The sequence below is a fragment of the Dermacentor variabilis genome, chromosome 4, assembly GCF_050947875.1.
Source record: "Dermacentor variabilis isolate Ectoservices chromosome 4, ASM5094787v1, whole genome shotgun sequence".
NCBI lineage: Eukaryota > Metazoa > Arthropoda > Arachnida > Ixodida > Ixodidae > Dermacentor > Dermacentor variabilis.
Window position 1 is genome coordinate 47,416,279 of NC_134571.1, and position 16,842 is coordinate 47,433,120.

The 16,842-nt window shown below is 44.5% G+C and overlaps 1 protein-coding gene across 3 annotated transcripts; it reads right to left on the reverse strand.

Annotated features, from left to right (window-relative positions):
* Positions 1 to 4,172: 4,172 nt before the first annotated feature.
* On the reverse strand, positions 4,173 to 13,186 carry LOC142579065 (ganglioside GM2 activator-like). 3 transcript variants are annotated; one of them, XM_075688890.1, is made up of 5 exons: positions 12,913 to 13,186; positions 11,728 to 11,941; positions 10,938 to 11,105; positions 6,572 to 6,727; positions 4,173 to 4,505 (listed from the first exon to the last, which is right to left on the reverse strand). In XM_075688890.1, the coding sequence occupies exons 1-5, from the start codon at positions 12,990 to 12,992 to the stop codon at positions 4,356 to 4,358; spliced, it is 768 nt and encodes a 255-aa protein (XP_075545005.1). In that variant the 5' UTR covers positions 12,993 to 13,186; the 3' UTR covers positions 4,173 to 4,355. The 3 variants fall into 3 exon arrangements, with proteins under 3 accessions (XP_075545005.1, XP_075545003.1, XP_075545004.1); XM_075688888.1 differs by having other exon boundaries at positions 10,938 to 11,123; XM_075688889.1 differs by having other exon boundaries at positions 10,938 to 11,123; positions 11,728 to 11,938; positions 12,913 to 13,185.
* Between the last annotated feature and the right edge of the window lie 3,656 nt (positions 13,187 to 16,842).

Here is a 16,842-nt window from a genome sequence, read left to right on the forward strand (position 1 = left end):
GGGAATATTTACGAGTGTATACAGCCAGTAAAACTACTATCCTTACTTCGTATAGCTGTATACTAATTTTCTATCGCAATCAATGCTTCGCCTTTCGGGCGAAATTGCGACTTTTTTCATAAGATTCCTTACCATAACCCTCGTCTGAAGCAAGAGTTACTTTTTTTCCCTTCATTCATATCATCTCGTATCAACCATCGTCATAAAACGTTTATTCCTCGTTGTCATCCTAACCACCACATTTTTTCTTTCATTCCTCAGACTAACAATGATTCTAACCACTTACCCACCTCCAATGTAGCCATACGGACCCCAGTGATTTTTTAACGCCGGCAGAATCTTCGCTCTACAGACCTGCGCAATATTAGCCAAACTTTTCATGAACAAACACGAAAGAAATAGAAATCGCGGGCGGCATTAAGTTAATATTAACGAAGGCCACAAGGCTGAATTATGCAAGCACCCAGCGCACGTGGTGCAAGAAATTACCGCGAAATCTGTCCTCCATAGGTCGCACAAGGGGAACAACAGCAATAAAACTAAGCAGGTGCAATCTCTTCAGCGGCGCTTTTATTTCCTGTCTTAAGAAGCAGCGTACGGGAGCTGCCTGACAACGTGGAGCTCAGCGGGACGATTGGTTGACGATGAGACCACCTCGTGCCACCGCGTCATTCATTATCTCTCATCCCGACGTCTGCAGCCGAGGCAGCAGTGTATACTAAAGAGCAGTCCGAGCTCTGTCACGTGTACATGTCTATGCACAGCCGGGTTGTTGCAATTGGCAAGGATATTTTTACGGAGTTCCCGGAACGGAAATCCCCTTGTTTAGTCATTGACGGCTGTCCAGCTGGCTGGCTGGCTGGCTGGCTTCATCCGCTTTAAAGGACGTTCCCCTCTTGTCTAGGTACTTAGTTGACTGGGTATTATTGGGACCGAGTTTCAAGGTTGTACCGATATTATCGGATACCGCACTTTCAATCTCCCTTTCCTTCGTTTCCTGCTCTTTCAAAGCGACTGGTCGAGTACTCCTTAGGATAACGTCAAGCAGTGAACACAAACCAAGCGTAAAATGCAGCACGTGCGGGCAATCTGGGCAGAAAGCGGGAGCTGGGTTAAGAAACAATTTTTGAATGTTAAAATGAATGCTCTGAGGAATATGCGGCCCCCGTGGAGCGAGTGAGCAGAGAAGAAAGCGCTGGTGCACAGCTGCTGTCATGTCATCGTTGTACCGCTGTCACTATTCCATCGTCGGGTCATCGTCTTCACGCTAACAGTGGCTTTGTTCTCCTCATTCTGTCCTTGTTCAGGCTGCTATCTTCATATCCTTTGTCGTTAATCCATCGTCGTCACACCATCCTCGTCATCACGCTTTCATGCCGCACATTGCAGCGATAACTCGTGCGGCCATCATCAAACACCGTTATCAACTTCGGCCGTACATATAGAGTATTGTTAGTGTGCCCACTTGATTTCAGTAGTGAACATAAATTGTTCGCTTAGTTTAAGAATTATCCACTGACTGCACAGATGCTGCTGGAACGGCGTCTCTAACGATCTTCGGCCCACAAGGTAGTGAAGGCACTTTTGTTCTTTTTTAAAACGACTAGATTCTGCAGTCGCTTTTGACTGCGTCGTGGTGTCTGCAAACGTGCGCACATTCATCACCTTCCGCCTCTCCTCTATATTTTCTTCTTTCCCTCTCCCATCGTAAAGTAACCAACCAGACACTGTTCTGGTCGCCGTCCGTTATCTATACCTTCTCTCTCTCTCTCTCTTTCTCTCTATTGACAACCATTTTCGTTGGTTGCGGCCACAAGCTTTTTTAACACTCTTGTTCTCCTCAATAAGCAGCATGGACGGTAAATATAATCAATCATTCAATCAATTATTTATTTACCGTGCCCAGGAACAACCATAAGGGTTGAGGGCTGGCGTACGCATACATTAAAGAAAATGGAAGAGGAATATAAGTAAAAAAAACAATGAATAAAAAATTTTGAAGAGAAGAGTGCAGAAAAGAATAGACGCAAGATGAATATAAAAGAAAAGGGAGGAAAAGGGCAGTTGACCTATGACAATAATACGCAAAGCTCGGAAAAGAACAATAGGATTGAGTTAGGAAAACTATAAAGATCACGAAAATAAGCGTTGTAAAGGCTCAGTACTGTGTGGATGGTTGAGTTTTGGTGATGACACGCAGGAACATGGAAATGTCTATGTTATCTGGTGATCTCGCGCGGAATACGAAACATGATACAATTTAGAAGTTCGAGGCATGTTAGAAATCCTGAAGGAGTCTCGAAAGGAACCGAAGGTCAGCGCGATTACGCCGGCAGCGAAGCAAACGCAATGACGATAATCCAACAATGCTATAGAACGAGGTCAAGTATCCGTGTTAGCAAAACGGTGATGATATATGCTTAAAAACAATTTCTGGACCCGATCTGTAGTATCCCTGTTGAATCTAGAAATGGCGTTCCATACGACCGATTGAATCGTATTAGATTCTAGGAAGACATATTCTTGTGTACAACTTGCGGTACGGTGTAGGAGAATTGAAATCCCTGGATAACCTGCCAACATAATAATAATAATAATAATAATAATAATAATAATAATAATAATAATAATAATAATAATAATAATAATAATAATAATAATAATAATAATAATAATAATAATAATAATAATAATAATAATAATGGCTGGAGGCACATTGCTAATGACAGTGGAGAATGTAGTGTTGCAACGTTAGGCAATGACGGCGAAGAAATGCGTTTGACTACTACTGATATTCGGGCTGGTTTTGATGTAAGCAGCCACACTGTAAAATGCTGCATCTCTTTCGTGAATTTTTGGCGCTCCTCAGGAACACACGAAGAAAGATGAAAATCAAGGGCAGACTAATGCGTTTCCGACCAATTCCCTTGACCGTATGGAAATATGTAACTCAGTGATTCTATACGTTTTCCTTATTATTATTGCTCTTAATGAAATGTATATTATTTACACTTAATGCATACATATTACCGAAATGGTTAGAGGTAATGTGTTCAAAGCATATACGTATAGAGAAACGATCATATAAAGTATATATATTTACTGGTTAGGTCTTTATTCTGGCACTCTTTCCTTGTGTCTCGCATAACCTTGCCTTGCTTCTGTGTTGGCAACGCTCCAGCTTCACTAAAGATATTTCAGTTAACACGCATTAATGCCTTGTTTCTATTGCTCTTCGCACAAAATCAGCTCTACGAGATAGATAAGAGATAATAGCTTAGAATGCAAGTGCTGAATATACATTGTAGCAATGTAGAAGAGCAGGTTATTTGAGTGCGAAAACATCGCAACAAGACCTCACTTCTGACGGCTGCACGCAGTTCTATCCTAAGAAACTTATCGCGGCTATTCCTTGGCGTTTTAGATCTTCTTACTGTAATTTTCTGTATATACGAATATAACTTTCATGATGACAACATTCTATAGTCTTTTCTTTTATCTGGTACAGATTATAAAAAGTACGTTGCTGCCGCTATCCGAATCACAAACTTGGATAGTAAAATACTCCAAGAAGAAACAGTACGACAGGGAAGTAGACGAGACAAGCGCGACCTTCCTACTCTATTTTTTTATTTGGCGTATGGATGTTTATTAACTTGCTAGAGGTCAGTGACATTGTCTTCATTTACTCGTCTGACTACTTGTTTTTCTTTTTATTTAGTTTAATACAGTCCGCGAACTTCACCTTTGTTAAGATAAAGCTTTGACAACTGCTCACTAGTCCGTCTTCCTGCGCATATCTTGCAAAAGAACTTCCATTAAAATCGTTGACTTGGAAGCCTCCTCCTGCACATTTCCATTTATTAACACTAAACTATGTTGCAGAAATTGATTTTCAATTCTGAAAGAAGTTGTTTTGTGTGTGCATGCGTGCTTGCGTGCGTGTGTGTGTGTCACCTGACGTGCAGTGGTTGGAGCAGTCTGTTGATTTCCTCAAGGACCCACGGTTTCATACTAGGAGTCAAGTCAGCTAGCGCATCTTCTCTGTTGCAAGATTAAGCGATTAATCGATTGTTTAATTGAATGATTAATTGATTGATCGATTCATTCATTAACTCCCTCAATGTGTATCCACTTCATCGTTCGTTCACTTGTTTATTAATTAACTCAAATACTCTGAAACGTTTTATTTCTGTTCAAGCATAATAAAGAAATATTTACAAACTCTTGAACATCACTTGTGATTGCTGTCTTCTTTGTTCCTTCCTGTGGTAGCAGCACCGTTCGTGCACAGTGCAAGTTGACTCTCGGGTAAACGACAATACGAAGCAACGAAAGACATCTTGAGATCGGCGTCACTTCAGTGACAACGTGAAGTGCACACAGAAAAGGGCTTCGCCCCGGCTTCTGGCCCTCACTGTAACTTGGTAGTCGCCTGACGTTATCCAATCCGGAAGCAGTAGTGCCGGCACTTCGAACTCCTTGTTACGGACCGAATAGTCACCCTGAAAAAGATGAAAACGCAAAGACAAACAAGGCTTCAGCAAAGGATATACATCATGCAGTCTGGCGTTTAGCGCAGAAACTTCAGGAGCAACGGACAGAAGAGGAGACACACACAAGCGACATTTTCTACGATGCTTTATTAGAAGCCGGTTGACGGGTTTATATCGCGAAGACAAAATCCAGCATGCGCAAACTACGATCCAGCGAGGAAATTCAGTTCTTTCCTCGATTAGGATAGTAAAGGAGTACGTACTGAGGCACTCTTGGCCAAGCTTATCTATTGTAGCGAATTCTATTACGAATCTCGTCAATTCCTCCTTATGCCTGCGCGCAACAAAGCAATCTTGAAGTAGATGTGAACAACCACATGTGCCGAAGTATGCGGCTAATCAGCCGTCGCTTCCTTTGTAGGCATTACAGTGCACTGTGAGCCTGTAGTTCAGACACCGCCCCGATTGCCCTTAGTAGTGTTTACCGTATGAAAGTGGTAGCTTGTAAACAACGCCTTCCTTGCAGGGTACCTCACGCGTGACATGTTTTAATGTCGCAGCCTTTCTCTTTACCACCAAATGGGTTGCTGATTCTGTGTAGCTTTCCTAACTTGTTTGGGGCTTGGAAAACCACCTTTTTTGTGTTGTACAATATTTTGTGCCAGGTACTTTATGAGGGCAATTCTTCCCCGGCGTTTCTCCGCTCAACGCCAACACGGTCGAATCTCAACCCTTCCGAAGCTGATACACATCATGCTTCCGAATATCCCAGAGTTTCCGTTCGTATGCGTGCTAATATTAAGAAGTTGAGAATAGATAGTTGTGTGATCAGCTTGAGACGACCGTTTTCGCAGATTATACGATAAATTTGCAGCATCTAACAGTACCCCCGAAACACGATATACATTTTGTACAAAGGTCAGTTATAGTAAGATAAGAGGTAATTATAAAAATTTGACTCGCTTCCTCTGCGATCGAACGATTTTGCAAACTTATTAGGCTTGACAATTTGTTCAGGGGCTGAATTCGCAAGGCTTTTTGTTCGTAAGATCTGTTTGCCATCAGCGGATGCGTTCGCTATTATTTATGTTAGACGTGATCATGACTGGCTGACGACTGCTCTTACGAACAGTTCTAGAATAAGATATTTCTTGTGATTAAGGTATAAAATTGCTAACGCTGGTGGCACTGCTAAGAGTTGCAACGGACCACGTATCATAACTAAATTCATAGGTACCCTAGTAACAGGACCACATCAAGCGTGTCGATGCTGAACTTCTGTGATGGCCTTCTGCGATGTAGCTATAGTCAAGCAAAATGAAGGCCTAACCGCATTTGTATAAGCAGCCGCCATGGCTAACAGGATCAACGCAGTGGAATACTTCGTTTAGCTATAACTACCATCAGCTATAATTGATGCACAGTTTAACAGTGATTCATGTCTACATGTAACAGTTTATTAGGCTCAGATGTTTTTTATTTGCCATATTTTCGAAATTATGCGCTTAATTTCTAAGATATAATCACATATTTACGTCCGAAAATATGGTGCAAAAAGTCGAGGTTTGGCTATGACACAGATGCAACGTCTTTTTTCTTTTTTCACAAAATTTATTACAAAGAAGCGCCGTTCTTACTCCCCACCCCCCCCAAAAAATTATAGGCAGTGGTACAGTGCACCAGTCACTACGAAAATAATAGAGGGAGAAGAAAAGAAAGACAAAACAGTGATGTATACTTATGTTACACATCGGGTGTTAACTCAGGTGGTTTACGTAATGTGGTTGCTTTGTTGCACAGTAAGACGGGTGTAGTTGGAGAAGTATGGGAGAGGCCTTTGCCCTGCAGTGGGCGTAACCAGGCTGATGATGATGATGATTATGAAGACTGTGTTTTATTTTTCCTAAAGTGCGACTTCCAGAAATTAAAACAGAAGAGAAAATACAGGGACGGCTACGTAATTTATTTTCAGGACGTTTAATGTTGTATTTTGAATAGTATTTGACAGGTGTGTACACTACTCGACGAAATTTCTTAGAAATTGGGTGCTGCAAGAAAGAAGGTTTTGTTCTTACCTCTTTTATTGGACAGCCGCATGGCAGCCCCAAGAAATCGTAAAAGAGGGGGCAGTCCTGGACGTTACAAATGTCGTCGTAGTCGCAGGAACCAAAGTCATTGACGCAGGGCACTGTGACCCACAAGTAGACCTTCTTCTTCATGCTGATTTCTACCTAAACAACGAATACAGAAACAAAGAAAGCAAAATATATTAGAAATAATGTTTTAAATACAGCTGCAAACATGAATGGTGTTATAGAAACAGAAGCTCTGAAATCAACACTCGGCGTCGCATTCATACTTGCGAACACTATGCATTTTGCCTAGGGCTCCTTTGCCTCCTCAAGCGTGAAGACCGATCAGGGACATATCGCTTTTCAAGTCGGTTCTTATTAACGACCTATTTTACTGACGTGATAAACACATTTCTTGTTTCAATACCCCGGTTAGATGGTGGAAGCAGCATCTCCGTGGAAGCGGAGAAAGTAACCGTCTCCTCACGAACCTTGTCATAAAAACCTTTTTTATTGGGCTTAGGAGAGATGAAATTGTAAAATCGCGTGGTAGGCTGGCTTGTTGATACTGCATCTTGAATTTTCGTGCTAGCTCGCGCCGTTCGAAAGGCGCTTAATTGGTGCTTTTCGTCGTCACTCACGAGGCGATGTTCTAAACCAAGCTTGCAGGAATTTTCTCAAAAGCTGGCGACCATAACGCTCCTAAACTATATCAGCAGTGTTCCGCTAGTATCTGACTAGCGGAATATGATACGTAAATAGCTTCTGAGTTAATATGGAGAAAGATTAAGAGCAAAGTACACAGTTACCTTGAAAGGGGCTGGGGCGCTGCACGACAAATGCTGTGATAGTTAAATTCGCATACAGGGAGAATATTTTCTGCAGCAAACCCACTTGCCATAAAAGAACGAAGTAGTGTATAACTCATCCACATGGTTTAGATAAAGATTAGGAAAGCAAAGAGAGAACGTATGGACGTGAACCAAAGAGGCATCTGGTTGGCGACCTCACCCTGGCGCCAAGGAAGAAGGGTGATAGCAAAATGAGTAACAGGAGTTTCCTCTCTTCGGTGTGTTTAACGTCGATGAGTAACACTGTGGCTATGTTTCGTGCAACTAAACCTACAGTACGCGAGTGCTCGTGCATTTAGCCCCAGTCAAAATGCGACTGATGTGGATAGGAATGGGACCTGCGACCGCGAGGTCAGCAGCCGAACGCAATAACCACCTAGTCAGCATGGCGTATAAGTGACGTGCACTACACGTACTATTTCTTTTATGTAGCAATCATTGTAGCGCAGGATAGGGTAAACGAATCTTTTTAGTGATGATGATGATGACGACGACGACAGGAACACCTTTAATACGCTGTAGTATGTAATAGCGTTCTTTCTTTTCATTTCTCGTGGCGCCGAGGGATGATGGATGATTTTTCTAAGAGCTAAGAGTCCCGGAATACGGAAGAAGTGTTAGCGCAATTAGCATTGCGCCGCCGTGGCGTTGCAATTTATTTCAGTCAATCATTTATGAATATACTATGTGCCTCACGTATCATGTGCCGAAATTTAAAAAAAATATGCAAGTGCCAGGTGGGACAGGAGGGAGGTAATGTTTGTCGTTGCTTGGAGCAAGTCAGACTATTTTTGTATTTTGCCTAGTAAGAAAATTATTTATTATTAATTATTCAGATCCTCACATATTATATTCAGAGCAAAAGTGTCAAGCAGAAAATTGCAGGCCATGCTGAAAAATTCGCGATCCAGTTTTCTGTAGCCAACCACGCGCTACATAAATGCTTCTTTTTTCTCCAAGCTTGAAAGAAAGTCCGCCAAACATGAAAGACCGGCACGCGACTAGTCGCGCGGCATTTGCATTTTAATAAATATTGGCACGAGTTACGTGAGACACGTCGTAAACTCAGACACGTGCTACGCCTATACACTGCGGTGCCACCGTTAGGTGGCGCAGCGTGTACAGAGGTAAGGTATGGAAACACAGGAAAAAACCATAACAGTAAAGGGTAAGAGAAATGCAGCCATAATGAAGCACAGAGCACCATGGGGATACAATAGGTACGAGGTCCTCCGAGGTATGTGGAAAGGTGTAATGGTTCCAGGACTTACTTTTGGAAATGCGATTGTTTGCTATAAATCAGGGGTACAATCAGGACTCGACGGGAACCAAAGGTCAGTGGGTCGCCTCGCATTGGGCGCTCACGGGAATAATACAAATGAAGCTGTGCAGGGCGATGTGGGCTGGACTAGTTTTGAAGTGAGGGAAGCTCGCAGTAAAATTGAGTATGAAGAACGGCTGAGGAATATGGAAGAATTTAAATGGACTGGGGGAGTGTTCAGGTATCTGTACAGGAAAAACATTGATTCACAGTGGAGGAAAAGAACTAGGAAGCTTACCAGCAAGTATGCGGCCTGTAGGGTGGACAACACAGCAGCAAAGAAGGTCAAGTGGAAAGTCAAAGAGGCTGAATTAATCTCATGGGTGGCGGCAATGGAAAAGAAACCTGCCATGAGTAACTACTTAAGAGGAAAGAACGAAATCAGTAAAGAAACCATTTATGATAACTCAAAGGGAAGCTCATTACTTTTCGAAGCGAGATCGGGATGCCTTAGAACACGCACCTATAAAGCGAGATATAAGAAGGAAGAAGAAGCATGTGCTTGCATTTTGTTCATTTCCTCCAGTTAGCTTTACCATTTTCAGTTTTTAATAAAGATAGCCTAATTTCATCCAAATCTTGGCCAATCCCCCACAGTGGGTGTGCGCCATCGCATAAGGAATACCATACCATACCATACCATACTGCGGTAAAGCTAGGGAAACTACGGAGAAGGTTTATTAGAATGTGACGACGTCTACCCAGCGGTCTATTTAGGCACCACTGGCCTCCATGAAGCCCTTGGGTTCATAGGGAGCAGTGGTAAAGCAAACATGTCCGCAATAGACATTAGTAAGAGGCGCTTGCAGGATTGGTGGAAGAAAAGTAGGGAAACGGCAAAAGACGGAGACGTACAAAAGGACAGTTCGCAATAGGGGATCAGAAAATTTGGGCGTGGTAGTTCAGAGTGTTTTTTTTTCTTTTTTCATTGTTTAACCTAGGTAAGATATTAGGCAGTATAGTAGCAAGAGCTTGGTGGCGCAACCCACCGCCCCGTTCCAAAGGGGACGCTCATAATATCCATCCATCCATCCATAAGTGCGAGGTAAGAGCGCAGCTGCAGTACATGCGACTGCATGACGCCTTTCAGCGGCGGCAATATGGTTTTCAATGCTAATCGCGTTAACGTCGACAGTCATCCTGGTATGGATTTGAAACGCGCCACAGCGGGCTTGGATGCACTGAAGGAAATGCAGAACTTTTCGTCAGGAGTAGGTCTAATCCCAAAATAGAGAAACAAGAATTCAAAGGACGGAAGTAAGGCCCGAAGCCTACATTATATACAATTTTTACAGATCAGCCCTCACTACACAGCTTCTCACAATATGGTCAACGTTTTGTTTTCCACACCTGCGGCGCTGCTTCTTGTTCGTATGGCTTCGTCGCATAGACAATTTGAGTACGGATTAGTAGTCCCCGCCGTGCATACTGCTCAGATGTAAGGCTCTCAAATTGTTGTGCACTGAGACAAGCCTTAAAATTTGGAGGACACTTAAGCTACGCCTTAATGAGTAGAACCCCCCCCCCCCCCCCCCTATAGCATTCAGTGGTCCCTGACTGGTTCTCACGCTTCACGGCAACTGCAGCTTATGTAACAGTAATGTTTACCGGGAAACGCTGGCGGCGAACGCCATGCACGAGGGTATTTCTGGTAGAAACGCGGCCTCTTGCGTGGGCCGCGCACGTGCGTAGGCGAGCGCCATCTGAATGGTGGTATTGCAAGGAACCGAGCTCGGCGCGCAACTCTGTGAATGCTAGAAACGCTGAAAAAGGGGTTTATGTTTGAATTTCCGCGTAAAAAAATATGTTTCACGTATATCCAAATTACCGTCCGACGCTATCATGTCTGGCGTTGTGCGCAAATCGTACTTTACGATTTCTTTTCGCGGATCTCACTTTCACAAATTCAATTACTTCAGTAACGTCATTGCGCTACTCGTAGGGCCTGCATGGCTGGGTATGAACGGTTCGGAATGATTTTTCGTTCGATGACGGCGGACGCTTTTTTGGGACACGGGGCCCTTTGCACTAGAGTGCTGCTGAGAAAGCCAGAGGTTTGACCTTGACTAATCCTGACCAAAACGCCACGACGAGAGACGAGCAACCCATTATTTGTCTCCACTGCGAGACCCACTGCACTTGTGCAGAATCAAAGACAGAAGAAATCACAAGAGTCGCGGGGGTGCTCAGCTTTTACCTTGATGGGCGCCGTGACGTTTCTGGACACCTTGATGGCCGAGGTCACGAACACGGAGCCGGGAAAGCTGAGCGGGTCCGGCCTGAGTCGCAGCTCCTCGTACTGCACCGCGTCGTAGCGCGAGCCGCAGTTGCGCACGGAGTACTTCCGCACGGAGTCGCCCCATTTCTGGAAGGCCAGGAGCCACTGACGACAGGTCACACATCCGAACACTTTAGGAGCTCGGCAGTGCACCTCTATCACACGCGCACACGTATAGGCAGAATCTTTCACCTTCTTCTTGGAACAAGTTTTTTCAATTGCTCATATCGCTATGAAAGAAGGCGAACGAATAATGTTGTTCCTTCGAATAATATTAGGCCTTAACTGCCCAAATCCGTGTTAGCAGGAATATTCAGCTGACAACTTGTTACTTCCTTGCCATCTGCTCGGCGTCTTCATATATGTGAATAATCTTCATTGGTATCCCATACAGAGCAGATTTTCAACAGCTCCCTGCGTTTAGTTGGGTAATCTGAAAAGCTCACGAAAGACACAATTTAAATAGGCAATCTGGAATACCCTGAATTATTATCAAGTGCGCTTAGCAAAACTCGCTATAAGAGTAACAGAGGTTGATATAATGACAACGTTTTCAAAATTCAAACGCACTTGCAATTTTGATGAGCCTGCTTTGTCAAGCGTAGCTCAAGAACGGATCTGTTGCATGCGATACTAGAAATACATTGTGGCTGTTCATGAGGCAGTGGTTCCTATAGTTCAAGGCATTGCAAGGTAAAGATGTACTCACAGCTTGTGGAAGGTCTGGAATGTACCGCTCTGGAACCTGGGGTGTGGACAAAAGGAGAAGGTACCTCTCCCAAGTGACGTCGCGAATCTTTTCGGCGTCTACAGTGTGGTTGAATGCTTTCAATGCGGAACCGAATGGATTTTTCGCTTGTGCTCCAGGTAAGAGAGCCAGCAGTAAGGTAATCGCAACCATCGGTGATATGGAGAAATTCCTGCTGGAATGAACAAACAAGGTGCTCGTAGCAGAAAGGACAGACAGAATAAAATCGAAAATGCCACACAAGATCAGATTTCTCGTATGCTGAGAAACAGACAAGCCTCGCGATATATTTGAGACTAAATAATGTCGCAATAACGTAATAAGATTCGGGCAATAAAGAAGTCGTATCATGCTTGCTAGATTGTTGTTATTTCGATTAAGCCAAGGCTCACGTATAAGTGTTTCGGAAAGGGGAGGTCGTTTGGGCGTGGCATTGAAAGTGAAATATTTAAGGAAGGAAGCAACAGAGCTTACATGGGGCAGACATGCTTTTGATTTAGTAGAGACTGGCGCTCGTTTACCCTCGCCTTTGGCAAGAGACAACCAAAGATAGCAGAAGCGAGGGGACTGAGTGGTTTGGAGTTTTACTATTGGGTGAATGCGCCTCCGTATATCCTATCTATCTTCTAAGATTACAGTAATTTATTTAAGCCAAAGCCGCGTTTTCCCACAGCTACGTCGCAATTCGTCTAATTCTTTATGCAAATTCGTTGTGCACTCTCACGATTACAAAGATTAATTGCATCTGTTGCATTATTTCCATTCATTCAATTGCCACTGTCGGTTTGTCGACCTGCTATCTCACGCTGGTCCTGATGGAAAACCCAAAGATCACTCCGATTTCTGTTTCCACAGCTGCTGTAGGGCTAGCCTTCGATCTTAATGATGAGACGTTTTCTTTTCCTTTCATTCAGAGTCCCGCGCTCTATGTCTTTTGAGGGCATCATCGCATACGGCACACGACCAATCTTCATATCCTTGGCCTCGGTCAAAGGGCAGGCCCCTTATTCTTCATCGAAATAAACACACATTTTCCACTCAATCGTCTTCGTGATCATCCCTCTCGCCCTCTACTCAAGAGCCGGTACACGACCCCACACACCTTGGAAGCTAAGAGCGCCCACGATTATAAAATGAGGCCCGTACCTGAGAGCGCCTCCAAAGCACCTCCAGCTGGCGTCGTCGCGCGTCGTCTTCCGCTGCCGCCGGCCCTGGTCGGCCGCCATGTCAGCGGCGGCGCAGTAGCAGTGGTGCGGGTGTCGTAGCTCCTTCCTTTCGGTGACCGAACGGCGATGGCAACGCGGCGGCCGCGGATCTCGTGTGGCGCTGACCTAACGCAGCGGCAGCGGCTGCAACGTCGACGGGACTCGTCCGTGTCACGCACTATGGGCGCCTGCGCGCCCGCGCTGCCGGCGACTCGCTTTCCGATCTCCGGTAGCGACAAGAAAGAGGAGGAGGAGGAAGAACGTCGGGACAACATTTGCCTAATGATGGAAGTAAGAGCAAGAGAGGAGGGGGGGGGGGAGCGGTTTGCCGAGCCCCGAAAAAACTGCGGCGCCAGCCCGACCGACGCCTCCGCGCGTGCGTTTGCTCGCCACGCGACGCGTACAGAATGCAGACGCGGGGCAGAAGAGGAGAGCTTCGCGAACACGGATGCGCGACAGCCGCGTTGCCGGCTTGTGCAGAAAATCCGGGTATCAGTGTGGCCCCCCGAACTCGAGAGAGCCTGTTCTCGAAAAGGGAACGGTGCCCTCCCCCTTCAACCACCACCCCCGTCCGAAAAATAAAGCGCAGCAACAGGACCGCTAGTTTGGTGATACTGCTGCGATCGCTGCCAGGAGCCGATTTCTTTTTTTTTTTTTTTTTCGCGAGCTCGGGGCAGTCGGATCGAATGCTTGCGGGCGTCGAAGATTCGGAAAAGCGGACAGGGGCGTGCTCGTGCACTTACTTTTGCTGGCCCCGAAACGACCAGCCGGCGCGAACCCGCTTTAGGAAAAAGGACTGCCCTATTGCGTGGCAAGGACGTCCTTGAAATGTTCGGTGGAAAGTGTGCCCGTTTTCGGTAAAATGGAGTACGAGTGTATCACCGTATCGCCAGGAGGCTGTAAAGGTGTGATGTGACCGGACAAATCTAAAGACGAGTCCCTGGCTCCTTGACCTTTAATGTTAACTTGTGGAACTTCTCTACCGTTGTTCTTATCAGGCAGCAGTACTGAACTCACTCGACCTGCTGGGGAAAACATCGCAAGTATCTTTGCAAGTAAAACATGACAATAACAGCTAGTATCATTAAGTGTCTTTGACGATTTCTATTTGTTCTGTTATTTATGTTCTTTATGTGTTCTAAATTATTCTACTACTACGACTGTTTGGTGTTTTTGTGCCTATTATTGAGCACGTAAAGCGCTCCCTGTCTGTATCTGCTATACTGGAATTCGTATGTGCACTGCTCATTTCATGCACTTTCTTTGGTTGTAATTTTATGAACATTTCCTTGTCTATGAAGCCTATAAAGTGGCTCTGTCGCCCTTTATCAAACAAAGCCAATGAAACAAAGCCTTTGAATTGCAGTCTTGCAAGCTATGTCGACCTCATTTGCAAACACTGTTCTATTATAGATAGAGGGAAAGCATATATTTTAGCATCGCTAGTTGTATACGACAGCCCTTTAACACGTAGTTTCTTCACTTACAAATCATGGCAATACGTCTCTCACTGCTATAACTAAGGCCTTTTAATGTTTCGAGTGAAAGCACTATGATAACTAACCAAACTAACAGACAAAAAAAAAAACAATGTGAAATGAACGGAAACCGCTGATGTGACATGTCCGGCATAACGAAGTAGGTTCTCTGTTTTTGTTTTATTGAAAGGAAAATAAAATAAAGAGATGTAGTCACCCTATAATGTAGACGGCTGCTCCTTTTGGCATAGCAGAAACAGCAATGTAAAAATAATACAGTAGTAAGAACACGAAAAGAAACCGCATCATAGTGCCAGAAATCCACAGCACAGAGTCCTATACGCCCACGAACATAAATATCAAAGACAAAGGCAAGTCCTTACAAAATGAGTTTGTAAACAAAGTCACAAACACTCACAAACGGCCGTGAAGTAGAACGTGATGAGCATATAAACAGATGAGAATACACAGAATACAAAAGATTATAGCACGTAACATACAAGCGCTAATAATTACAATAGAAGCGAGTTGCAGTTACATCGTGTGACTAAGCACTGCGATATGTAATAGTTGTTCAGTGGCTTATTACTCATGTTCCTATTAGTAGCAGGTAAGGAAGATATGATTGCATTGGACAACATGCGCAACAAGCTGTGGACAAAGAAAGCTTAGGCAATCTTCTTTACTACAGTGATATGCCTGCTAACAGAAATGAAATCAGACTGTTCACAATGAAACAAATAGCTATGCACTTGACTAACTTAAATTCGCTTACGAGCGATGTTTTCTTTCAGCGGCCATACATCAAGTCCACATATTCAAAGGCACCTAGAGGTAAATTAAGCCGTAACGATAATCCACAATAATGAGAGGCACGATAAGGCATAACGATTTAACCAATACGGATGTCATTAGAAATGGTAAACAAAGAATGCTCATGACGCCTAGGCCAATAAATCACCCATGTCATTCGGTGATGTCAAGGGTTTGTACTCTGATGCACATGCAACGGTTACTCAAGAGTAAGGATTAATAATTTATTACTCGGTTAACTTATTTATCCGCACGAAAAAATGTTGGATATATGTGTTGCCGGCCACTACTCAACATCAAGGAATGACGCGAGGTGAAATAGACGCTCACCGTAATTTAAACTGTTATCCCGTCCGAAGCAGTCATGACCTTGCTTAAAAAGAAAGAACACGAGAAGAAAGTGTAGTATAGCACCACGGAATATTTTCGGCTTACACCGAAAGAAATAATCATCTAATATACATGGATCAGTTGCCTCTAAATAAGCAAAAAAAAAAGAAGAAGAAAAAGACAGCAGATACTACATAGTTTTGCCATACCAGAAAAAAGAAGAAAAATAATTAGACAGCATCAAAGCCAAAGAAAAACACCATAAATTTATATACAGTGACAAAAAAAAACTGCCTCCAGTCTACAACAGCGAATAAATGCAGACGATATAAAAAATATTCAAGAAAAAAAAAGAACAGCAGTGGTAAGAGAAATCTCACGCACTAATAGGCACCTGGTGTGCGGTCACGTTTAAAGCAACGAAACAACAATAACAGCCACAAAAAGGAAACAAAGTAACAACCCTGATCTCGTGGATTAACACGGTACTGGCGTGTCACCACGCGGAAAACAACAAACACTGCAAGCGAAGACTAATTTGTTGCCCGTGGGTCACCCAGCTGGCATACTCGCGAGTTAATAATGTCCAACGGGCAAAGCCGCGCCATGCAGGGGGCACTCTCAGGTGACCGCGCACAAACGGTTCTGGTAACGCGTGAGCAGATCCATGTCAGATCGAGGATTATTTGGATCGCGGGCGCGTCCGGGTGTTTGCTTCTCGTCCCTTGGGTTCCGCCGAGGACCAAGGCAAGCGTGACGCGACGGGCTGCTGGCCCCAAAACCGGGTTTTTTCTATTTTTCCTCTTCTCTGCTCTCGCCGCACGTAGCAACGCATCGCAGCTACCGTTGCGCGACGTTACAGCGGGCGCAAAATGCTCCCCCTCCCCCCCCCCCCCCCCCCCACTAAAGAACGGTGCTTCGATCAGGCGGGTCGCGTTGCGGCTGTAGCGAATACGCGCATCCACACGTGTCTCCTTTCCCACGAATGGATCTCTTTCCAGAAATTTCGGGCTGGCGCGTTGCTTATGCATTGCGTCACCTAGCCCCGGGGTTCCACACCTGAAGACCCAGTGAGCAGTCCAAACTTCTGCGTTCCACAGCGGACAATTCGCCACCTGTCGAGGCTTTGCCCAAGAACGAGGGATACCCGAGAAAGTATATGAAAGTTGCCAATCTACGAGTGGATCAGAAAGACAGTTATACGCGGTGGCTCATGTACCGTAAGTTCGCTAAGCAACTACTGAAATTTC

Bases quoted from the DNA above. Each gene is read 5' to 3' on its own strand.
- LOC142579065 (XM_075688888.1), bottom strand. From the start codon at position 12,992: ATGGCGGCCGACCAGGGCCGGCGGCAGCGGAAGACGACGCGCGACGAC. The intron at 11,942-12,912 runs GTACGGGCCTCA...TGTTCATTCCAG, and splicing joins TGCTTTGGAGGCGCTCTCAG to CAGGAATTTCTCCATATCAC. The intron at 4,506-6,571 runs GTAAGAACAAAA...CATCTTTTTCAG, and splicing joins GCGGCTGTCCAATAAAAGAG to GGTGACTATTCGGTCCGTAA.